This window comes from Sciurus vulgaris (genome assembly GCF_902686455.1).
Source record: "Sciurus vulgaris genome assembly, chromosome: 8".
NCBI classification, from domain to species: domain Eukaryota; kingdom Metazoa; phylum Chordata; class Mammalia; order Rodentia; family Sciuridae; genus Sciurus; species Sciurus vulgaris.
In genome coordinates, this window is record NC_136468.1 from 7,634,353 (window position 1) to 7,660,403 (window position 26,051).

General features: G+C 43.2%; 1 protein-coding gene across 2 annotated transcripts; it reads right to left on the reverse strand.

Moving 5' to 3' along the window:
* Positions 1-3,212: 3,212 nt before the first annotated feature.
* Positions 3,213-18,418, reverse strand: ZNF212 (zinc finger protein 212). 2 transcript variants are annotated; one of them, XM_079149330.1, is made up of 5 exons: positions 18,277-18,418; positions 7,136-7,522; positions 6,884-6,965; positions 5,366-5,470; positions 3,213-4,589 (listed from the first exon to the last, which is right to left on the reverse strand). In XM_079149330.1, exons 1-5 carry the CDS (start codon positions 18,298-18,300, stop codon positions 3,727-3,729), a joined length of 1,461 nt encoding a protein of 486 aa, XP_079005456.1. In that variant the 5' UTR covers positions 18,301-18,418; the 3' UTR covers positions 3,213-3,726. The 2 variants fall into 2 exon arrangements, with proteins under 2 accessions (XP_079005456.1, XP_079005455.1); XM_079149329.1 differs by having other exon boundaries at positions 6,884-7,010.
* Between the last annotated feature and the right edge of the window lie 7,633 nt (positions 18,419-26,051).

The window sequence follows — 26,051 nt, forward strand, 5'->3', positions numbered from 1 at the left end:
GACACCTCTCAGGGGGAGGGGGGAGGAGGGACAAAGGGAAGTTGCATAGTGGGTCCCTAAATATGGTTGCATAGAAGAAATAAGTTCTTATGTTCTACAGCACAGTGGGGTGACTGTTGTTCACAGTATATTACCTATTTTATAAAGAACTAAAACCAAAGAAACAATGGTGGAAGAGACAAATGATAATTTCCCCGATTTGATCATTACACATTTTCTACTGTATTATTCCACTGTACTCCACAAATATGTTCATTGTCAATAGTCACTACTTGCTGTCTCCCCCAATGCCCCTACCCAGTTGTCCTGAATTCCTATAGCCCTTTGCCTCACTTGACATATTCTCGACCTTGCATTAGCTTCTCTTAACAGCATAAAGCTCAAAAGCAAGACCTGATTTATTCTTTTCTCTTGTAAAATACCGCAGATGGTATTCAGGAGTGCACAAATCTAAGGCAGAATGGAATGTCTAGTAGAGGACAGAGCTGTACAAAGGGGCAGGAGAGGAAGAAACCTGATTTTAACACAGCACAAATTCAACTACGGCCCAGTTGTTTTGTTCACCTAAATATTTAAAACTGTCTAGATAACAGGTGCCATATATATATATATATATATATATATATATATGTGTGTATATATATATATACACACACACATATATGTTAAAAATGTATATATAAACAGGTGTATATATATATACACACACACGATTTAAGAAACAGACGAGGAAGCATCCCCAGAAGGGGCTAACATGCCAACTGTACGCGCAAATGGATGGGAAGCAGACCTCCATGGATCCAGAGAAGCCTTTATTCCTTCACAGATAGAGCGGAGATTCTGGTTTTATAGGGTACCAGGAGGGTGATGGGATCATTGTATACGTGCAGCTTTGACCATCAGGGGATAGTTGTACAGGTTAAAGCCAGACCCAGGAGCTGGGGATATAGCTCAGTTGGTAGAGTGCTTGCCTTGCAAACACAAACCCCCTGGGTTCAATCCCCAGCATCACCAAAAAAAAAAAAAAAAAAAAAAGCCAGACTCCAATGAGTATTCAAATTTTGCCCATTGTCATTCAGGACTACCAGGTCAATGGGGAAAACCCAAGGTTTAGGGGCTGGCATTCCATATCTGCCCTTTCCTTTAGGGCCCACTGTTATCAGGAAGGCACTGGGAGAGGTTTAATGTTTGTTTCCCCTCTCACTTCTGGAGCCACACTGTCCCTCCGCTTTCTTGGGGAGCTGTCTTATAGGAGTATTACTTTCCATAATCCTTCATCAACAGTAAAAACCAAACAGTGTTTAGTTCACCAAGGGCACTGGTGAGAGAGAAAGCAGGGCTTATTCAATAAGATGGGAAGCCCAAGGTGGCAGAAGCACACTGAGGGGGAAGGGAAGAAACACAGGGTGGGTAGGCTGTGGAAGCTGCCGGTACTATACCAAATCATCTCTGTCAGTAGCTGGTGAGTGCCACTGCAGGGTTCTGAGGAAAGCCCACATCCAGCTGTGCTCTAGAACAATAACTGGTAGCAGGAACATGTGAGGAACAGACTAGTTTGGTTACCAAGTAGCTCAGGTGAGGACCATTAGGACCTTAACTATGGGAACAGGAGGAGAGGAGACAGATGGATTAGTTAGGGATGTCTGGCATTTGTCACCCTTATAGTCTTTCCAGCTCAGTTCTCCCTAAGCTTCAATCCATTTCCTGTTTTCTTCTCAGTTCCTCCCTAAGCAGGCTTTCAATGCAGGACAGTTGAAGCAGACAAGAGGTTAGTTAAAATTTGTTGTCACTTAGGACAGTGCCCTATGCACATTTGTCACCTGGAGATCTTGTTAAAATGCTGATTCGCATTTCCACCAAGTTCCCAGGGAGCCAGTGCTGCTGACGCGGAGACCGCAGTTGTGGTATCAGGGACTTGGAATCCAGTCTTGACACTGCATAAGCAACAGCACCTGGACAAGTGTGGGCTCTGAAGCACATGGTCTGCACTGACGTCCCACACTGCTCAAGTCTCCTCCCACATCTCTTAAGTGAAACAGTGAAATCATACCACTCCAGGTTGTATGAGAACTAGTTTTTATAAAAAGAACTTAAAAGAGTGCCTCATGCATAAGTGCTCAATGAATGTTACTAGTGGCTCAACTGTTTGACATAATTATGTCCCTGCCCCAGGGGAGACTTGAATTTGTTGGAGAAACAGGACTGTGTCTTATACTTTACACTTCCAGGCAGGAGGCTGGCCACAGTAAACCACTCAATAATTGGAGCATGAGAATGATCAAGGATGGGACAGTGGCCATTTGGAGTGTAAAGGTTTCTAATAGCTGCCAAGTGCTCCCGTGATACCCGCCAAAATTCACCTACCTGTCTACCACCTCCCAGATGGTGCCGCTCTCCACACGGGAGCTAGGGTCCCTGGGCTAGTCTCAGCCACACCCTCTTCTTGTCTGTCCTATGTTTAAGTAAAAATGCAGGTCATGCTGTGCCTTCAGGGCTGCCACTGCTCTAGGTCAGGCACCTCTTCCACCTTGGCTCCAGGAAAGCATTTTGACAAATGGAGAAAAACATCAGATGTGAGTTTTGTTTTGTTTTGTTTTGTTTTAATTTTTTTTATTCTAGGCAACTGTAAACCATCCAAGGGGACATTCACATATGACTCAGGAGCCCACTGCCATCCCCACCAACGACAGTGGCGCAGGTGGTCAATACTCCCGAGACAAGCATCTGTGTGCTTTTTCCCATCTCTGGGACAGAATTTGGAAGTGTAATCTGAACAACCTCAAGTAACAACTAATAGGTGCAAACTCAAATAACCACTGGAACACTTCGAGAAACGGAGTAGTCTTCCACCCGGGAGGCTGCATGAACACAGCAGGGTCAGGGCTTGAGAGACACCGACACTCCCAGGACCAGAACCCTACTTCCCACTCCTTCACAGGAATCCAGCAGGGGCTTTAGGGGCTCCCTCTCCTACTCCTTTCCTCTTGGTCCTTCTGAGACCATTAGCCCCAATTAAGAAGGCCAAGCACACCCACTAGAGGGAGCCCAGCACTGTGTCCCCGCTCTCTGGCCTAAGTGTGGCTGAGCTACAACGGCCCCATAAACTATTCCCTCTTAGAGGGTAGGCCCAGTCCCCATGTTAGGAACAACTCCTACAACTCTTGAAATTAAAAAAAAAAAAGTGTCAGGCTATATATAGTTTTTAAATCAACTAGAATCTAACTCCAAAAAAGGATCTTCAGAGCAGGGTTCATTTAAATTATTCCTTCTACTTGTTATTAACAAAGAGACTACAAAAAAAGAGGAAGTGAAGGGTTACTCTTCCCCAAACTCCTCCCATACCTGCTTGCCTGGAGCCCAACTTAACCCATAGGAAGACGTGCACTGCTAGGATTGGCCCTGGAACCAGCCGCCAATCCCTGTGGGGTCACAATGCCACCACCAGCCCCCAAGTATCAGATGGATGGGAAAACCAGATTTAACTGGGCCAAAGAGAGAGCACACCCAATGGCAAGGGTCAAGATGGCTAAGAGGCCGGGCCCTAAGACTCCTCTTCCATGTGATTTTCAGGACAGCCTTGGGGCTCGGCCTGGCACTTGGTCAAGGGAAGGCAAATCAGAAGCAATGGCCCTCAGGAAGAAGTTAGTCCCTGACTGCACACAGTGTCTTTTCCGGGGGGACCAATGCCACCCCCCTCTGCCCCCGGACAGTGAGGGGTTGGCACCCTTAAAGAAGGCCATTGGGCCTTCCAGGGTCCAGGGTCAGTCCACCCCGCTCCCGCTGGTGGATCTTCTGGTGCTGCAGGAGGTGTTGCTTCTGGACAAAGCTCTTCTCACACTCGGGGCAGCTGTAGGGCCGCTCGCCGGTGTGGATGCGCTGGTGCCGCACTAGGTCAGACGGGTGACTGAAGCTCTTACCACAGTACCCACAGATGAGTGAACTCCGGCTTTTCCTCCAAGGGATGTGGCCAGGCAGGGCAACCAGGCTGTTGGGTGAGAATCTCTCCTGGACGCGCGGGCTAGCACTAGGCCCCTCCTGAAGGTGGCAGCGCTGGTGAGTGATGAGGTTCACCTTGCAGCTGAAGCTCCTCTGGCACACCTCACACTGATGCAGCTTTGCCTTCTTGGCTGGTGGTTTCAGCCGTGGCCTGGGCCTGAGGCTCTCCTCTGGCTCTGTGGTGGGGAAAGACTCCCACCCCGAGTGGCTCTGCAGATGGGTGGCCAGTTGCTGCTTGTAGCGGAAACTGATCTCACACTCAGAACATTCATAGGAACCGGAAGTGTCCTTTTTCAGCTTCAGGCCCTGCCCACATTCCTGACCCAGCTGGACCTGCCTGTGGGATTTCTGCTTTGTGGAGCAGCCCAGAATTCTGTCACTGGTCGGATCTGTACTCTCCTCAGTAGGATCCTCGAGATTAGAGTCCCCAGGGCCTGACTCCAAGAGAACAGGTCCACCCTGACCATCCCAGAGCTCAAAATGCTCTGGGCCCAGGAAAGCCTGCTCTTCAGCAGCACCTGAGAATGTGCCAGGAAGGCCCACAGAGCCCTCCTGCTTGTACAGCAACTCCTGCTTGACCACAGCCCCATCCGCTGCAAAGAAAGAAGACCAAGAAAAAGATCACATTCTAGCACCTCTGGCCTCTTCAGAGTTGAACAAGTATCTGAGAATTCAGAAGGGCTCAAATCAAAGTCCCAGGGAAACAAATGAATTAGGGCAATCTGAAAGAAGATGTAACTAAATTCCAAGAATTATTAAAACCTAAACCTGTATTTATGTATAGACAAGTAACTGGAAATCTAAAACACTATTCTCAAGAGAACAATGTTATAAAAGGTAGCTCTCCAAACTTGTCTACAAACTGATATTTCATCCCTGTGAATAATGACAAAATGTACTTCAACAAACACATTAATTTAGGAGAGTGTTAAAATAACAAATTTGAATAATTAAAGAAAAATACACTAGACCTACTGCTTAAAAGTTTTGTGTCCAGCTCTGTCCTTTCTGCATATTCTGCCCAAATACCCTGCTTACCAATACCTTTCCTATATTTCCTTCCCTCCTGATGCTCTGACCTGCCTCTTTCTATCTATTCTTATGATAACCTATTACAGCCTCTATTCTGTAGGGCATGAAGAAATGTGATGTGTAGTCTTAAGAATCCACAGACTGGTAGGAGTAAAGCCAGACATATGACTGCCATAATGGCAATCATGAAGGTGTCTGGAACCAACATATGGCAGATGAAGTTACTGAGAGTCAGTCAGTGTTTGGCAGTTCAGCAGTGGGAAAGCGCCCTATAAGCTGCAGAGGGACTTGCTTGGGAAATGAGGGGGACAGGATAAAACATTCCAGAGCCACTCACCAGGACGGGCACCACCAGGGCGGGTACCACCAGGGCCTTCCTCCTCCAGGTCACCCAGCATTTCTGTACCCAAGTCTGCTTCTCCCTCTGGCTGGCCAAGGACCTCTAGGTTGGAAATGGCAGAGTTGAGCCCAGGAGAGAGTAAAAGTTCACTGATGAACACAGGGACCACTGGCAGAGAGCAGATACTAAAACTTCAAAAGATTCAAAGGCTACTATTATTGTCACTCTCTCAAGCGCTCTGGGACAATTAGACAATTCTGGTCAGCTAACTGCCAGCTAATTGGTCACCAGTTCAGCTAGCTGCTGCCACCACTACTCCTCCATGAGGGCTGCCAGGCTGCAGAGTCCCTACAGTTCACCCAGCAGACCACCTCCCCACATGCATGGCTAAGGCCTTATCAAAGGGCCTTTCAAAGGGCATATAATCTCATCCTTGCTGAAGCACTGCTAGGTGACAGACAAGGAGAGTGCCTTGAGGAGAGCACATGACCCAGCTAAAGTCACACAGTCACCTCTCTGGCCCACTGCTACTTCCCTCCCCACTCACTCGGGTCTAGCCACATTGGTCACCTACTCCTCCATGGGCCTACATTTTTTTTTTTTTTGCTATTAAAAAATATATTTTTTCTTGACACATTCTGTAATTTTTGGTTAGCAGACACTATGAGACTCCAAACATGCAAACAATTTATCCTATATTATGAAAGAGCAAAGTCATGTGATAGAAATATAGTGAATAATAAAGTACAAAAAAGAGGTTAAGAATCAAGATATCTGAAAGTACTACATTCTTGAATTCAGTTCACTTTTACTCCAGCTTACTGTAGATCTTAAAGCCTAGAGCAAAGAGCATAGGTAGGACTTAATTAGGAATACTGAAAGCGAGATTTGTGGCATCTTCATGTTGGACACATGGGCCTACATTTTAAAAGATTTTATTTACCAAACAAAATGCTTTAGTTATGTAATAGTATGTTGGACATAAAGATTTATACACATTAAGCAGCACTTCTATATGAAATATACACTGAGACCAAAATGACTGGCTAGGACTCCAGCCAAACTCCAAGAAAAAGGTTTTGGTCAGTTTGTGCTGCATCACTCATCCCAGGTAATGTAAGAATTCTTTTGTGGTGCTGGGGATTGAACCAGGGACTTATGCTTGCAAGGCAAGCACTCTACCCACTGAGCTATATCCCCAGCCCCGTAATGTAAGAGTTCTAATTGAACAGTCTTAACTATTAAAAACAACATGAGAAACCCCAGAAATATGACCATGGCAGTAGCAAATATTCCCAACAAGTAGCTGTGTAACTGCAATACTGAGACTTTTCCTAAGATTTTGTAGCTGAGAAGACCTGGAGATGCCCACTTCTCCTCCTGGCACAGGCCAACAGAGGATCCCAAGTCAACCGGAGATACAGGCATAGTCAGAGGCACAAGCCGCTGGCCAGGAACTATCAGGCCTGTGAGAGAATTCCAGGGGGAAACTGGAATTCTACTACTGCTACTCACTCAGAGAGACCAGCGTCTCATAGTTGCTCTCCATGACGTTCCTATAGAGCTCCTTCTGCCAGTCCTCCAGGTTCTCCCACTCCTGCTCAGAGAAACACACGCCATCATTCTCAAGTGACCTGGACACCTGAAACCACAAATGACACACAATGAGAAGCTCCAAGTCATGACAGACAAGCCAGCAATTCAAAATCATGACCAGTAGAGAGCTGGGCTCCGCTTCTTGCCTAACTCAATCCTCTGTTTGTGTACCTTGGGGGCCTCCCCCTTGCTGCCGGGTGGCAGCCGCAGCACCCAGGAGCTCCTGGTGCGCAGAAGGTTCTCCACATTCTCCAGCCGACGCTGCAGCAGCCCGTACTCCTGCAGCAGGGTCCCCAGCACGGCCCACTTGCCCTCCAGCTGGTTGCTGAACTCCACGGCTGTCTTCTCACAGTCAGCCAGCTTCTTCTCAGCTGTCCCGGTACGTCCCTCCAGGCTCTGTAGCCGGGCCGCCTGGGTCTCCATCTTCTTCTCCACAGACTGAATAGCAGCCACCACTGTCCAGAGCGAGATCTCTGTGGTCTGAAAATACGAGCTTTTTTCTGTTGCTTGTGAAGGTGTTGAAGTTGTTAAAGGTGCAGAGCGCCGTTTTCGTCTATGCTGAAGGACCAAAGATACAGGGTCAGTCAGACAATGCTATTCCAAGCATCAAGTACAGAAAGCAATGCCCAAGTCCAGAAGGACTCAGAACTGCCTACTTTCTTTCTTTTCTTTCCTCTCCCCCCCTTCCCTCCTTTCTTTTTCTCTTACTTTATTTTGTTACTGAACATTGAACCCAGGGGCACTTGGGGCACTTTACCACCAAACTACATTCCTAGTCCTTTTTGAGACATTGTCTCACCAAGTTGCTAAGGTTGGCCTCAAACTTGTGATTGTTCTACCTCAGCCTCCGAAGTTGCTGGGATTCCAGGCATGCACCACCACACCTGGCTTTTTTTGTATGTATGTACTTTTTAATTCTGATGTTGAAAATGTGTATATTGTAATGACTTTGGAGAATACCATAGAAAAAATCATATAAACTGTGTGAACTTATGTAGATTATGTATATGTTTTTTTCACCTTTTCTTTTTTTTTCAAAAAAATAAAAATCCTAGTACATATTGTGTTGATTGTGTTGCCTGTATTTTACACATAGCATATTTTATGAGACTTTCCTATATTAGAGTTCATTTTTTAAAACCAATTTCTTTCTACTTTATGTATGGGACTATACGATAAATGATGTCATTTACATCCATTCTGCCTCTACTTTCCTGCCAGACATCAATAGTTGATCAAGCAAACCTTTCAATGGCTCCCTATGATAAGAGAAAATTCCTTAGCAGGGCATTCCTTATTGTATGCTAGTAGTTGATAAGGTGAATAACACAAATAAATCCTTAATAAACATTTGCTAAAATGACTTGACTAAGCCTGCTGACATTTTCCTTATAATCCTCATTTTTATGATCATCTCTGAAATTTTGGCTGAAGCTCAAAATTTCTAAAACCAACACTGGGGAAGTCTTTCTGAAGCTGCCCTCTCACCCCACTGTCCTACTCCATTTTCACTTCAGTCCTAAGCCCCCAAAGCTTGCTACTCTTTCATGTGGCACACTTTATCTAAGGCTGCTTCTCTAACCTGGTCTGGAGGACAATGAGACCAAGACACCAAGAAGAAATTTCTCTGAAAGAACTGCTGGGGGGAGGAGTCACAGTCTGGAGAAAAGAGGGATAAAATGAAACTGACTGGCAAAGAGAACACTTGAGTTTGATCAAGACCTATTTCAGCTATTCATCATAGAACACACAGACAAAAAGCTTACAAATCCCCCTAAAAAGATTTAAAGAAGATTGCAATGTAAATTATAAATTCAAGTGAAACAAAACATTAGGTTGAATGAATTAACCTCGTCACATTTGTTTTGCTTCTGTAAGCTTCTGAGTGACTGGTTTTTTGAAGGCTCATCTTTCCTCCCCGTGGCCACCATTCATTCACCACCTTGTTGCTTGTTAGTACTTCTTCCAGACAGGGGGTAGGTAAGGGTCTAAGAGGAGGAATAAACCCCTCCTCTTCCACATAATAAAAGAGTTTCTTATTTTCTTCCATTCTGAATTATCTAGCATAATGGAAAATTCAAATGTCCATCAACTGACACATGGATTAACAAATAGTGGTTCACCCATCCATATTATGGGTTGAACTGTCTGGTCAAAAAGACGCTGGAGGGCTGGGGTTGTAACTCTGTGGTGGAACACTTGCCTCCCACGTGTGAGGCACTGAGTTCAATCTTCAACACCACATAAAGTAAAATAAAATAAAATAAAAGATATTGTGTTCATCTATAACTAAAAGTAAAAAATAAATAAAAAATAAATAACCTGAACCCTCACTATCTCAGAATGTTACCTTGTTTGATAAAAGGGTCTTTCTGGAGGAAATCAAGCTACGCTGAGATCATTATGATGGGTCTTAATCCAATAACTAGTATCCTTATAAATTTGGGGAAATCTGGACATAGACACAAAGAAGGACAATTATATGAAGATACACACAGGAAGATGACCCTGTAAAAATGCCTGGGGTCACCAGAATCTAGGGGAGTGGCACAGATCTCACAAGGAATCAGTCCGACATACACTTTGGTTTCAGAAGAGTAGACACACTTCTGTTGTGTAAGCCAGTTTGTGAGTCAGTACATTGTTACCACAGCCCTAGACTAGTTCTCAACAATTAAAAAGAACAAACTACTGACCTAATATTACCACATGCTAAGTCCAAGAAGTCAGACACAAAAGGCTATGCCCTATATTCCATTTAGATGCCATTCAAGAAAAGGCAAAGGGCTGGGGATATAGCTCAGTTGGTAGAGTGCCTGCCTCACAAAGGCCCTGGGTTCAATCCCCAGCACCGCAGGGGGGAAAAAAAAAAAATCAAAGAAAAGGCAAAACTATTGGACAGAAAGATCAGTGGTTGCCAGGGGCCAGAAATGGGAGAAGACAGATTATAAAGGAACAGGAGGGAAATTTCTGGAATGATGGAAATATTTTATATCTTAGTAATCTGATGTCTAAACATTTATCAAAGCTCATTAAACTATATGCAGAGAGTGAATTTTACTGTATCTCAATAAACAGGACTTAAAACATCCAGGTAGGAGAAAATGTTAGCTGTCATAAAAGATACCAAAAACAAAATCTAAAAACAGAGGAAATACTGTGAATAGGATATGAAGTGGAGAAAACCTGCATCCAAAAATAAAACTGCAGAACTATGAAGTGAATGCAGACAATCAATTAACAAATGAAAAAACAACAGCCTTAGCAGTTAATGTGAATATAATCAAATGCAACCATTTTTCCTCCATCAGATGACAAACATGGAAAAGGAATAACAGAGCTCATCATTATGTGGTGAGCTGATACTTTCATGCTCCTCCTGGAAGTCATTAAAAATACTACAAACCACCTTAGTGAAGACCTCAGAAAAGTCACCTAGCAATACCACTCAGGGAATATAGCTTACAAAAATAAACAGTACTTATGACATACACATGAAGATAATTACTGGTTAAGACTCTTTGGAATAGTCAAAACCTGGAAATAACTTAGACATCTGTTAATAAGGGAATGGTCACATAAATTATGGCACAGCTCAAGATGGTATTATATAACCATTAAAGAAATGGGTTAGATGTGTATGTATGGTTTAGAAAACACACTGAGGGCTAGGTGCAGTGGCGCATGCCTATAACCCTAGTGGAAAGCTAAGGAAGGAGGATCACGAGTTCAAAGCCAGCCTCAGTAACTTAGCAAGACTCTGTCTCAAAATAAAAAAAATAAAAAAAAAAAAAAAAAAAAAAGGCTGGGGATGTAGGTCAGTGGTTAAGCACCCCTGGGTTCAATCCCTGGTACCAAGAAAAAGAAAAAAGAAACACACATTGATAAGGTTAAAAGTCCAAATTTTAAGAAAATAGTTATCATCATCTCATTTTCCTAAAGAGAAAACATTGATGTATGTTTATTTCAGCACACAGAAAGGTTTAGAAAAATAGTCAACATGCACTTGTTAACAGGGTTGCACCTTCATGGAGTTGAGAGAAATGGATTTTACTCTTTCATAGAAAGTTATTGCTTGTTTGACTCTCTTTCTTTTTCTTTTTTTGGATACCAGGGATTGAATCCAGGGGCACTTAACCACTGAGCCACATCCCTAGTCCCTTTTTATATTTTATTAAGAAACAGCCTCACAAAGTTGCTGAGGCTGGCTTTGAACTTGCTATCCTTCTGCCTCAGCCTCCCATGCCGCTGGGACTACAGGGGTGCACCACCACACCCAGCTGCTTTGACTTTTTAATAAACGTATTCTTTTGTAATTTCTTTTAAGTTCAATATGTAAGAATATTTCTGAAGGCAATGAAAATACAAAAAGTACATTTATGCTGACCATGCTTCTGGATTTTCTGGCCCATTCCTGCCTTTGAATATCAAACAACTGACATGTTATGGTTCAAAACATTACCAAACATCTCAAGAGTTCCTATTGTTAAGAAAACTGAAGTTGTCTTGAGTGAATGCAAAGCAAATAACATTTTAAAGTGATAGTTAAGTTGAACTAGATGATATCTAAAATCTTTCCCAACTAAGAGATACTATTAATTTTAATATTAAATAGTTTAAAACTGACTGTATAAAATAGTGACAATAGTCAGGTGCAGTGACACACACCTGTATTCCCAGTGCTTGGGAGGCTGAGGCAGGAGGACTGCAAGTTCCAGGACAGCCTCAGCAGCTTAGTGCAACTTACTAAGACCCTGTCTCAAAATAAAATTAAAACAAGGGGCCGGAGCTTGCTCACGGACAGACAGGATTAATATTGCTAAAATGGCAATACTATCAAAAGAGGGAAGTGAGGGGAGGGGAGGGGGCGGGGGTTGAGAAAGCTGGTGGAATGAGGTGGACATTATTACCCTATGTACGGGTATGAATGCAGGAAAGGTGTGACTGCATCGTGTACAACCAGAGAATTTTTTTGAAAAGCTATGCTCCATTTGTGTACGATGAGCCGAAAAGTATTCTGCTGTCATGTATAACTAATTAAAACAACAAGAAAAAGCAATACACAGATTCAATGCAAGCCACATAAAAATACAAACAATATTCTTCACAGAACTAATAAGACAGTCCTAAAATTCATTTGGAAGAATAAAAAACCAAAGCAATTCTAAGCCACAAAAGCAAGGCAAGAGCCATAACAATACCTGACTTCAAATTATATTTAAACTGAATGGTACTGGCGTAAAACCAGACTCACAGACCAATGACACAGAATAGAAGACACAAGACAAATCCACACATCTACAGTCACCTTACCCTTGACAAAGGTGCCAAGAACATGCACTGGAGAAAAGAAGTCTCTTTAAGGAATGGTGCTGGGAAAGCTGGTTATCCATATGTAGAATAAAACTGGATTCCTATCTTTCACCCTGCACAAAAAATCAACTCAAAATGGATCAAAGACCTTGGAATTAGATCAGAAACTATGCAACTCCTACAAGAAAACACAGGGTCAACACTCGGGTATAAAGGCACAGGCAACAACTCTCTCAATAGAATTCCTAAAGCTCAGGAAATAATGCCAAGATAAATGGGATGGCATCACATTAAAGTTTCTGTGCAGCAAAGGAAACAGTTAAGAATGTGAAGAGAGAACTTTCAGGATGCAAGAAAATCTTTGCTAGCTAACTATTCTTCTGACATAGGACTAATATCTAAAATATATAACAAACTCGAAAAACTTAACAGCAAAAAAACAACTAACCCGATTAATAAATGGGTAAATGACTTAAACAGGCACTTCTCAAATACAAATGACCCACAAATATATGAAAATATGTTCAACATCATTAGCAATTAGGGAAATGCAAATCAAAACTACACTGCGATGTCATGTCATACCAGTGAGAATGGCAGTCATCAAGAATACAAACAACAATAATGCTGGAGAGGATGTGGAGAAGAAAGAGCATTTTTACATGGGATTGTAAGTTAGAACAACCACTACAGAAATCAGTGTGCAGGTTCCTCAAAAGACTAGGCAGGGAATCACCACATGACCCAGCTATACCATTCCTTGGTACTTATCCTAAAAAAATTAGTTATCTTGCTACAGTGACATATGCACACCCATGTTTATAGCAGAACAATTCACAATAGCCAAACTGTGGAACCAGCCTAGGTATCTATCAACAGATGAATGGATAAATAAAATGTGGTGTATGCATATATATATATACAGTGGAGTTTATTCATCCATAAAGAAAAACGGAATTGTCATCTACAGGAAAATGGACAGATCTTGAGACCATATGTTAAGTGCAATTAGCCAAACACAGGTCAAGGATCATGTATTTTCTCTCATATATGGAAGCTAGAGAGTAAAAAGGAAAAGAAAAAGAAAGGTGTGTATGTGGGGGTGATCACATGAAAAGCAAAGGGACATCAGCAGAGGAAAGGGACCAAGGGATGAGGAAAAGAAAGACGGGGCAGATCTCATGAAAACCAAAGGGAGATCAATGGAGGAAAGGGACCAAAGGGTGGAAGGTGGAGAGGGATGCTGGACAAATTAACGTGTCATATTGTTTATATATACTAAAGAGTAAGAATAAATCCCACCATTATGTACGACTATAATGCACTAGTTCTTAAAATGTGGAGAAAAAAACAAAAACCCAAAGAGCTAAGGATGTACAGTGGTACAGGAGAGCACTCCTGGGTTCAATTCCCAGTACCACTCACACACACACACACTCACAAAAGTAGTGACACTCACGTAATCACCATTCAGTTACATATATATATATATATATATATATATTTTCCCTTTAATGTCTTTTGTGTTACTCTATAAAGTAACTATCCTTGATTTTATTTTTTTTCTACTAATTGCCTTTTTCTTTGTTTTTATCACATTTGTTTCCAAATAACTTATTCTTGAATTTTGTATGCTTTAGGACATTAAATTGAATCACTCTCCTACAACTCCTGGGAATATTCTGTTATGAAATGTGGCTATGATTGATTTTCACTGCTGTAAAATATTCATTGTATAATACTGTTTATTTTTCCATTCCATTACTAATCTTTGTTTTTGTCATTACAACAGTGCTATGATGAACAAGACTACACATGGGTGTTGGGTCCCAGGTCCTAGGTGACACACATGAGCAAGTGTTTCCTTAGGGTAGAGTTCTAGAAAGAAGTATTTCTATCACAGAGTATATATACATCCTGAACTTAAGTAGATAATGCCAAATGTTACATCTTTATATGTACTAGTTATTCAGACTTCCCCTTCAGTGAATTACCTGCTCAAGTATTTTATCCATTTATCTTTTGGGCTGACTTTTCCTTATTGTCTCAATTTCTTCATTAATTCTTCAAACTAATCTTCAGCAGATATGCTACAAATTTTCTCGTTTGTGCCTTTTGGGGTTTTACTTGTGTGTGTGTGTGTGTGTGTGTGTTACTGGGGATTGGACTCAGGGACACTTTACCACTGAGCTACACACCTACGAGAGGGTTTTACGAAGTTGCTGAGTTTGGCCTTGAACCTGCTACCTCCTGCCTCAACCTCCCAAATCACTGGGATTACAAGCATGCATCACCATGCCCAGCTTACTCTTTATTATCTTATTTGGCAGCGGGGGTGGGGGTTATAGGGGATTGAACTCAGGGGCACTCAACTACTGAGCAATTTTGTATTTTATTTAGAGACAGAGTCCTATTTTGTATTTTATTTAGAGACAGAGTCTCACTGAGTGGCTTAGCACCTCACTTTTGCAGAGATTGGCTTTGAACTCAAGATCCTCCTGCCTTAGCCTCTGGAGTTGCTGGGATTACAGGCATGTACCACCATGCCCACCTCTTTATTGTCTTTTGATAAAAAGTCCTTAACTTTAATGTAGTTATGTTTTACCCGTGTCCTTTTTATGGTTTCACCTTTTGTGTCTGAGGCTTTAAAAAAAAAAAAAATTTAAATTTTATAATATTGTGTCCTAAGCTCTTTATAGTTTTGTCTTTAAAGTATTTGTCTTTTAATTTCAATTAAAATTCATATACATGTACAGCACAAAGCTTGATTTCGACATGGGGAATTGAGTCTTTTACCATTATAAAAATAGTAGTAGCCTTCTCTAGCAATATTAATACGTAATTAAGTCAACCTTCTTTTCATTAGTTTTGGTGTGGTACATTGTTTTCACATCCTTTTATATTCACTTTACTTTGTCTATAAACTTATCTTTTAGTTGTACCTCTTATAAATCATACTTAGATTTCCCCCCATTCCGACAATCTCTGCCTTTTAACAAGAACATTTAGTTCATTTATATTTATTGTGATTGTCAATTTACCTTTTTGTGCTATTGATCTCACCTTTCTTTTCATCTTCTTTCTTGTTTTTTAAATAATTATTTTCTTATTCTATTATTCCCACTTCTAAGTTATATAGTCAATTTCTAGTATTTTACAATTGGCCTTGAAATTATAGGGAGCATACTTATAAAGACCTTTAAATATTTGAATTCTGATCATCTCTTTCAAACATCTATATCAATGCTGTAATGTGTTCTAATTCCCTTTAACTCTACAAAAAATTATTAGCTTTATTCAGTCAAAATTTATTTAGATTTACTCATTTTCAAGGATAATCACAGTTTTTCAATTTTCAGAATTTCCATTTGGGATAATTTTCCTTTTACCTGAAGTATATCCTTTAGAATTTCCTTAATGAAAGGGTACTGCTAGCAAATCGTTAAATTTTAATTTATCTGAAAATATTTTACCCTTGTTTTTGAAAGATATTTTTGTTGAGTATAAAATTCTCAAATCACAATTATCTTTCTTTCAGCCTACTGACAATCTCATGCTACTGTTACCAGACTTAGGTACTGCTGTTAAGAGGCTGTCTCCCCTAGACTTACTATTGTTCATTTGAAAGTAATCTGTTTTATTTCTCTAGTGGCTTATAAGAACTCTCTCAGACTTGTATTTTGTACTTTTTACTAGTATATGTCTAGGCAGAGATTTTTCTTTATCGATTCTGATTGATGGTGGATCACTGTTTCTACGTATTGGCATTTGTCAATCCTACTATAACATCAGCCATTAGCCACTCATCACATATGGCCTCTAGAGAAAGTCTGAGTGACTGGCGAGTGTGTGCATGCAAGTGATTTCCTTCTAGTTCCGGTTAGATGAATGCTAGATTTTCTCATTCCATTTTTTTCTTATCTCTTATCTTCTTTTCACATTTTCCTTTTCTTTTACTTACTCTGCATTGCTTTCTGGATAATTTCTTCACCTTTGCCATTCAGTTGACTATCAGTGATATTTTTAAAATAATTTCTATTTAATTCTTTTTCAAATCTGGTTATATTTAGTCTCTTGACCCTTATTCATATTTGCCACTCTTTATCTTTAAATATATTAAGCACAGTTATTTCATATTCTATGTCTAATACCTCTAGTATGTGAAATCTCTGAGGATCTAATTTGTTGACCATTATTTTCACTGGCTTTTCTTCTCCTTGCTTGTTTGGTAATTTTTTTTAATTGTAATCTCATACTTCTTAGAACTTTATCCATTAGAATTAGTTAAAGTCTAAGTTAAAAGTAGATTCCTTTAGAAAAGATTTGTTTGTTTCTGAAAAACAATTGAGAATTCTTTTTAAATGCTTGGCTTGGGATTTCTTGAACTACTGAGAAAGTATGAATTCAAGCAACAAGCCCACAAGAGGGTCACCATAAATGCTCGAGGGAAACCCCACACCCATCCCTCAAGGTCAAGATTTAACTTTTTTTTTTTTTTTTTGCAATCACCTACGGGAAAGAGTTTACATTTAATTCACCCTTAGAATATTGCCCTTTGAAGTCTCAACTTTATGGAGTTGGAACAGGAGGCTTCTCTATCTCAGGCTCTGAGTTTTGTCTTCTAATTTCTAGGTCCCTTGAGGTCATGAAATACCAAAAATTAATGTTCAGAAAATGCCCTCAATGTTGGCCTCAGAACTCTGCTTACCTCTGAAAGTGTTCCCTCTTTCACTTACTTTTTGCAATATCACACATTTCAAATACATCAATATCAGTCTTTTTCTCAGCATTTTTTAGTTGTTTTCAAGGCACCTACTTGGACTAGAGATACAGGATCCTCATCTGAAGAGATAACGTCTGAGAACAGAAACATGTTCAAGAACAATTTGTTCTATGGCAAATCCATGAGCTATTTAAAGACAGGTTTGAGATTTTGGCTTCCTCTCCACCAGGTCTGTCGATGACACGTAAGTAACCCTGGAATGACCAGTAAGGAGCAAGGTCCTTCTGCCCCACTGGAGTACTAATCTGGTCTGGAAAGCAAATCTGTGCTAAGTGTTCCAAATCCTCCCTTCCTGTCCACTTCCTGCGAGAATCAATCTAGTGCACCCTGCGCAGGTAAGGCGTTCACCGCAGGCTCTTCTTAGCGCTCCATTCTCACCGAAGACCTCACAGGCTTCTGAAAGGGTTTGTGGGCCCACAATAGCTGCTCTAAGACCCAAAGCATCACATCTGCCCTTCCCACGGGAAAGCCCCCGCGGTGCCACCGAGCCACCACTACTCTAGAGCAGCACGCAGAATGTCAGCGCCAGAAGGAACCTAGAGAGCATCTAGCAACTAACCCAACACTCGCAACGGAGACCCAGAGGGGCGAACGAGTTGCCTAAAGTCGCCTGCGCTGGGCACCTGAGCGCTGTCAGCACCCCATCCAGTTTCACTCCACACCCAACTCCTCGCAGCTCCAGCCCTGACATTCCTGGAACAGGGGCGGCTCCCAGCGGCAGGGCAGGACCGGGCTCCGACTCCTTCACGAACCCACCCGGCACTACTCTGAGTGACACTAGCCCCGAGCAAAGGCAACCCGCCTGGCCGAGACCGGGGGCTGCAGCCCAGCGCACTAAGCTGCACGAGCGCTGCAGGAGGGACAGCGGAACGCCAGGCGGAGGGCGCGGGTGGCGGGTAACGCGCCCGGGGTCTCCGGAGCCGGGGAGAGCTCGCCGTGGCCGCGGGCACCGAGGGTTCCCGGGCGGGCACCGGGTCTCTCAGGGCACGAAGCCAAAACTGTGGACACAGGGACAACCCCGAAGCCAGCCTCGCCGAAGTTTCTGGGCGCCGGCGCCGAGGCTCCGGGCGGACGCAGAGGGAGCGGGTGCCGGGGCCCCGCGGCGGGTCCCGGCCCGGGGGGTCCGCGCTCGCCCGCGCCGGCCGAGCCCGCGACGCCGACCCGCCCGACGGGCTCCGCCGTCCGAGGGCCCTGGCGGCCACGGGGAGCCTCTCACCCGAGCAGGCGCTGCCTCCGCCATGGCGCCGGTCGCCGCTCAACAGCCGGGCCGCCTGAGAGCCGTCGAGCTGCGCGCCAGTCCGCCAGCGCCCGGACGCCCCGGGAAGCCGCCGCCGTGTTGACGCGAGGGGCACTCTGGGAGCCGGCCTGCCCGCCAAGACGGGCCTCAGCCGCCCGCCCGCCGCGCGGGTTCCCATCGCGCCCCCTGCGGCCGGAGGGCGAACGGCAGCAAGGAACCCCCGGCGGCGCGGCGCGGCCAGCCGGCTCGGACCTGGAGGTCAAGCGCACGTTCCGAGCTTAAGGCGGATCCGCGGGCCTTTGCGTGTCTTTTGGGCGCCAGCACTTTGTTAAATGCTTTCCGGGATTGAAAAATGCATAAAACTCGGACTTTTCTCCTAGAGAGGAACATGTAACCTACTGGGGGAAAAGAGATATGGTCCCAAATGGCAAGCAGTCTTATACTAAAAACTCACCTGTCACCTGGCTTTTTAGATACTAGAACCACATTTCTATAGCAACAGTGAGGGGTCAAGGGCCCACGTCCGCCCATTGTAGCCTATTAATTATGGTCATCATATGCCTTGGAAAATCCAAGATAGACTTGACTTCAAATAATTAATGCAGTCCTCCAGTTGCATGTGTGTTAGATGGTGTGTTCTGAATTTGGGCTTGGAAAACATGGCCACATTAACATTTCATCACCATATATCTAAAGCCCAATACCAGCAACACTACTACAAATGTATTTACCTAATTTACACCACGTTGTCTCTCTAGAGACATGAGTGAGACTGAAATGAACTTCTAATGGCAGGCACGAAGTGCTTCCTCTGAGAAGTAAAGTCTTAAGATCATCAGAAAATTTGTTTCACTAGATTGGCTCCTTCACAGGAAGGGCTGAGCTCAGATTCCACTTCCTCAAAGAGGTCTTCCCTATCTACACTGACTACAGCCCAACTCTCTCCTCTATCCCCAAACTCAATCACCTCACTCTGCTGGAAATTGCACCCAGCATCTATCACTCTCTGAAATAACCTCATATTTTTTCATTTGCTTCTCTGTCTCTTCCACTAAAATGTCTTTCCATATTGTGTCTGCCACTTATTTTTCTTAGAAGTGCTCCCAAAAGCTTTTGAATGACTAAGTAGTGAATCAGAGAGTAAGGACATGAAAAGTCATCTCAAAGAGAAGGTATGATTTCCAGGGCAACCAGATTGACAGGAGCTTGATTAAATCATCAACAAATCTTAAGGAAGAATGGGCCAGCCTGAAGAGACTAATCAGCCATAGTACTGCCTTCTCTCAGGCCAATAAACACTTGCTGTCAGACTTAAGAAAGAAATGTGTCTTTATTGTGGAGCCAGATATATCAGGACATAGGGCACTGAGGCCATTAAACAGTCCATAGCCCTCACCCCTCATTCCATTTCTATGCTCACCAGGCTGCTGACTGCTGAGTCAGGTTTTCATGTAGCTGCTGGGAGACAACATGGGCTTAGACTGATGGGAATGTCAGTCCACCCTTGGAAATGGTTAAACTGATACTCTGGTTTGTCCATCAATCTCTAGAGTCAGCATGGTTCAGAATCCCTGATGCTGAGCCTGGGACCCTGGAAAAGAGTTTGGATTGAATTTCCAGCCTTCCAGGGAGGAAGGAGGCAGCACCAGGAACAGGTTGGTAGGTGCCTGGTTTTTGGGAAATGGGGTTGGGCAGTGATTTAGGAAGTGTGACTAGAGAATGAGACCATCTGGGTCCTGGCCTAGCACTGCCACTCACTGGATGTGGACCTTGGGTGAGTCTTTACCTTCTTGGTGCTGCCATTTCCTCCTTATTCTTGGGGAATAATAATACTCTTTAGTTCACAGACTTCCTGTGAGGATTAAATGAGTGGATTCAAGGCATTAAAATAGCATCTGTCATGGAGTAAGAGTTCAGGAGTGCTCATGTTCATATGACAAGGACTTAGAGGCTGCTCTGGCTAAAAAGAGTGACCCTTGAGCCTGCATATGCCCAATGGGAAATGAAAGGCAGAATCAGAACTGGGCATCTTTGCCTCCATTTTGCTCTGAGTCATTCTCTTTTGCAGGCAACCTCCATTCCAGGAGCAACAGGTCTGCTCCATAAACATCTTGCAATGAATTAAAACCACCCCTCAGGCAACTGCAATTTTCTTATCCATGCTGACAAGATGTCAGCCTGATCAATCCTAAGACAGCATCCCACCAGACCACTGTTTGACCGAGACTGCTCGACTATGCATGCTCCGTTCCCTGGTCTGTACGCCTTGGGAGCTCATATCAGTACCCCAAGGACAGCTGAAAATGCCCCTGTCTTCCTGGTATTGCTACACTTGTTGACGTTCCTTTCCTGCTTTTCACCATCACCTTTTCTGGTTGGTTTTTGAGGCAAGTGGCTAGATCTGATTTATTGAGATCCAGAATTGGGCCTCTGGACTAGGACTCTAGTAACAATCATTATTATTCTTTGAGTCTGACTTCATTAAATGACATGGTTTATGCCCTCTTTGTCCCAGTGTCCTATCTTCCCACTGAGAATTTGAATACCTCATCCTAGAGTTGTTAATGGAACTAAAAGAAGTAATTTGTGTAAGTGCTTATGTGAATGCCTGGCATACAGCAAGCACTCAATATCAGGCAATTTCTTGTTTCTGCTTTGTGTTTGCTTTTGCAAGATCCAAGCCTGCCACTGCAATGAATTCGCCAAGATAAATGTCACTTTCTTATGACTCTTAGAACTCACCCATTTGTCCTTTCCCACACTCAAATGTGCCCCTTAAAAAAACTTTTAAATGCAGTTTATAATTATTTTCCCACTGGCAGTGGTGGTATTAGAGGAATCGAAATAGACCCTTAGAATTTGTGTCCTGTCATCTCTACATCTGTAAAACATGAACATGAAAGTGACATAAGAGCCCAGGGATGTGGCTCAGTGGTAGAATTCTTGCCTGACATGCATGAGGCCCTGGGTTCAGTCCCCAGCACCACGCGTGTGTGCACACACACACACACACACACACGCACACGCACAAAGACCTAAGATATCATTTCAGTCATTTTTAGTGACAGGAAAAAAAGTCTTTGCATCACCAACAGATATTATACATTGAGTTTAAAATAATGCTTGCAAAAAATTTATCTTTTCCCTTTAACTTGTCATTGTGTGTATGGTTTATAGGATACGTGTTAGCCTATTTATGTGCATTTATGCATACCCTATTTTTATTCAAGAAAGTTTATAGACCATAACTTTAATTCTACTCCATTGGGACCCTTTATGTTCTATTACCCTTACTAACCTGCAAACCTTTAGATGGAAGGGACCAGGTCTTCTGTGTTCCTTCTCATGCATTAATACCCCACTCCCACCAGCATCCAAGTCAGTGAGAATCCTAAAACAAACACCCCTCGACTCAGGGTGCCTCCTGTGCTGCCTGTGCGTCTGTAGCGGACCCCCATGAACATCAGCCTGGCACGACTCTTCCTCTGGGCATGGCACCCCTCTCTCCTTGGGAAATGCTCCTCCCTAGGCTCCAGTCATGTAATTAAAATGCAGGATGCCATCTTCTCAAGTGGAATTCCAGTCTGGTCAAAGGGACTGTTTGAAGGGTAGGCACCTAACTCAAGTCAGCCTAATCAGAGTACTTTAGCCTCCTGGCCACACTAATTGAGCCAGATGGGCATGTGACCTGAAGTGGACCAGTCCAAGCTCTTCCTTGGGATTCTTATAACTGAACTGAGGGACAAGACTTATTTCCTCTCTGGGGAAGCTAACGACATATTGATCAGGAGCAATCTTGTCCCCCATGTTTTGGAGTAAGCTGGTTTGGAAGAATGGTCCCAACACAGAGTGAGGAGCAGAAACGAGAGATTGTTGTTTTAAGTGTTCCTTTGAATCTGTGAATAATTCCAGATTTCTTCCAGAAAGTTCCTCATTCTCCTTGGTCAGTCATCTTTTGTTGCTTGCAACCAGAAGCACTTTGACTAATACAAGTATTGCAGTTCTCTGTTTACCAAACCAAATGGAAGTGGCCTAGAAAGTAAGGAGTGCCTCCTATCCTGTCTTTTTGTCTTCCTCAACCACACAATTCCTTGGATTTGGAGCTATTTCTAAAAGTTCTGTAGGAAACTAGGAGACATAACTTAGAGTGGCAAAGCAGTCTTCAGGAATGAGGTGGAGACAGAGCTGGGGTTTGAGAGACCAGGACTTGAACGAAGCTTCCCTGGCCCGGGTCCCCAGGAGAGCAGAGGTGGGAATTACCAGGGTGTGGCCTGGGCATGGTCAAGAGGCAGGCTGGCTGAGCACAGCGGGCAAGGGTGGGCAGTAAGCCGTAGGCCCAAGAGAACTTCCACTGAAAGGCTAAACATCTGAACTAAATGTCATTATAGGTACAGTACTGTGGAGAAAGAAATGCGACCTTAAAGACTGCGGGCAATCAATAGGAACCTGGTGAAATAAATCAGGTTCATCTAAGCAATGAATAGTATGCATCTGTAAGGACAAAGAGGAAGTGTTTTGTTATTTTTTTTTCTGGGTACTGATCAAAATGAGCACCCAGTCAGACATCTGTTTGTATGTTTGCTTGGGTTTATTTGTTTTGTTTTGGATTTTTTGTTTGTTTTGTTTCTGGTGGCACTGGGAATGAACCCAGGGCCTCACACCCTTGGTCCTTTTTGTTTTATTTTGAGACAGGGCCTTACTAAGTTGCCCAGACTGGCCTAGATCTTGCAATCCTCCTGCCTCAGGCTCCCAAGTGGCTAGGATTACAGGTGTACCACTGTGCCTGGCATACCCAGATTCTTTAAAAAGGAAGAAGCAAAGTGAAAAACAAAGTATTGTATATGTGCGCGTGGCATGCGTGTGTGTGTGTGTGTGTGTGTGTGTGTGTGTAATGCAGTACCATTTCCACAAAAAGAGGGAGTTGAAGAATATATACATGTATTTGTTTGTGACAACTGATAAATTGTAGGTTTCCACACAAGAGAATCAGGCAACCAGGTAATTGAGTTATGAACTTTTTTCTTTTTCTTTTCTTTTTTTTTTTTTTTTTTCTTACAGGACTGTCTTACTATGTTACCCAGGCTGGTCTGGAACTCCTGGACTCAAGTGATCCTCCTGCCTCAGCCTCTCGAATAGGTGGGACCACAGATACAGCCACTACTCCTGGCCAGATTTCTTATTGCATCCTTTTTTTCTTTTCCCACATTTTGAATGTATTAATGTAAAATCTCTTCCAAATTTCATTAATTATTTGGTTAAAAACTGGTACAGAATTCCTCTTAGGGAAAGAATAGTATTTCATTTGGCCAGAGTTTTATAGGTCATTTTATTTGTGGAAGAAGAGGCAGGCATAAAGGCATGACTTAGAAGGCAGAGGTGAAAAAGGATAAAACCAAATTGCTCTCCATAAAGAATTAGGATTTGGGGGTTTCCCTGCATATCCTGGGAGAAAGGGTCAGGGGGCCTCAGAACAGGGAGGAGAGCTGCTCCTTAGAAATCCAGCAGAGACATGAGATGTGGAAGCAGGTGGCAAACTCTGAGCAAGTCCTGTGGGTGAGAACAGGTCCAGGTGTTTTAAGAGCAGAGATAGCTAATGTTTTAAGTCTAATTTGGTTTATTTGCTGTGCTAGGCAGAGATGAGACTTCTTCTCTGACTTCCACATTGTAAAGTCTACTACACATAAATGTGTAGAAGAGCTCTGCCCTCAGCTGGTAGTTTGCTCAGCTCCCTGTTTTTATAGCAGTAACAATCGGATGAACCAATATGGTACATTTTCAGGCATGGGCTTGTTAGTCCTGGGCTGGGGAAGTTTCCTACTTTCCCCCCTTTCTTGTTGACAATATCCAATGCCCAGAGAACAGATCTCAGAGAACCAGTTACAGGGCCTGAATCCTTGATTATAAGATAACTTTGTTTCTTTCATACAATTTTAATGTCTTCAATAATTTTTACTACATTTTTATTAATTTCTTTAATGGTTTCCTAAGAGTTTCCTATATACCTCTTATGAAAAACAGCTTCAAATTTGTACTAACAACTCCAATGGTGGAAATGTTAGTTCTAGCCAGGTGCAGTGGCGTACACCTGTAATTCCTGTGGCTTGGAAGGCTGAGGCAGGAGGATCACAATTTCAAAGCCAGCCTCAGTAACTTAGTGAGGCCCTGAGCAACTTAGAGAGACCCTGTCTCAAAATAAAAAATAAAAAGGGCTGGGGATGTGGATGTGGCTCAGTGATTAAGCCCCACAGGGTTCAATTCCAGTATTTAAAAAAAAAAAAAAAAAAAAAAAAAAAGAAGGAAATATTAGTCCTACACAGTTCTATTTTCCTTTTCACTCTTTTTTTGGGGGGAGTATTACTGTTATACACATATATATATATATATCACAATTTCACATCTATAAATTGTTAAAAATTTAATAATGCATTGCATTTTATAATATAAATTTAAATATGTGATTTAAATATAAATTTGAATATAATTTTGTGTCCTTTAATGAAGTTGAGGGCAGAAAGGGGAGCAAGCATATTTTCATAACTTTTGTTATGATAACTTTTTTTTAAACTTATTTATTATTTCTGGTTCATCAATAAATTTATCAATCTTAAAAAAAAAAAAGAGAGAACTTTGTTCACTTGTGGTTTTTTCATTTCTGCTGGCATCTAGCTTACACCTGCCTTCTCAGGACTTCCTTTGCATTCTCTGTGGACAGCTGTGCACACGCTGCTTCTAAGGAGTTCCATGGGACAGCAGCACAGTGGCCCCTGGGCTCACTGGTGCCTATAGGACAATCTGCGTGCTCAAGGACCTCCGTGCCTGGCTGTGCCTCACCGACCAATTCCACCCCTACGGCTTCACCCCCTGGCTCTGACCACACCAGCCCCTGCATCGTGCTCCCCAGTGCTGCCGCCCCTTGCTTTGTCCTCAGCCCTGTGCCTCCTCCCTCCTTTCCCTCTGCCCCATCCAGCTCACGCTCTAAGCCCAGACTTCTTAGTGAAGAGTTGCCTGACTCCTAGAGCATTGTGAGCCCCTGTTCCTCGTGTTGACCCTTTCTTATGATCTATTGTCAAGCAAACGCTACTGCCTGGGGTCGCCAGCTTCCTTTTCACATGGGTCAGTTTCCCAACTCCAGTAAAGTGTACCCCAATAGTGCCCATCCTGACTAGTGTGCAAACACTCAAAAGATACTTGAACAAAATGCAAACGCCAGTGTCCTGATGGGTTCTGGGGTTAGAGCTTACTATGAGACACTCCTGGGGCCCCATCCTCGGGGTTGGGTGATGCATGGTACAGCTGAGGGCACTTAGTGGGGCCCACCAAAATAGGATCCGGGAACCCAGACTTCATCTTGGCTCTCCCTAGCTCTGTAAGACTTCTCCACAGAGATCCCAGCTCTCTTAGTCTGATGTCCTGGGAGATCAGCGAGTGTTTTCAGCTCTCCTCTCAGGCAGTCATATGCTTTCTAGTGGTTTTATTCTCACACATATCTTCTTTCTCCCATTTGGTATCAGACTCCTGGAGAGCAAGAATGGTTCACTAATCGTTGAACGTGCCAAGCCCCACGCATCCTCTCATTCTCCAAGCACCTGCTTTCCTCTTTCTACACTGTGACACGAATTGGCAAAAAGTAAAGGAATGAGCAGGGCAGGTGGCGCACACATGTAATCCCAGCAATTCTGAAGGCTGAAGCCAAAGGATCTCAAGTTTGAGGCCAGCCTTAGCAACTTAGCAAGACCCCCAAGCAACTTAGTGAG

Bases quoted from the DNA above. Each gene is read 5' to 3' on its own strand.
- ZNF212 (XM_079149329.1), bottom strand. From the start codon at position 18,300: ATGGCGGAGGCAGCGCCTGCTCGG. The intron at 7,523-18,276 runs GTGAGAGGCTCC...TTGGTCCTTCAG, and splicing joins CGGAGGCAGCGCCTGCTCGG to CATAGACGAAAACGGCGCTC. The intron at 4,590-5,365 runs GTGAGTGGCTCT...CTTTCTTTGCAG, and splicing joins CCCTGGTGGTGCCCGTCCTG to CGGATGGGGCTGTGGTCAAG.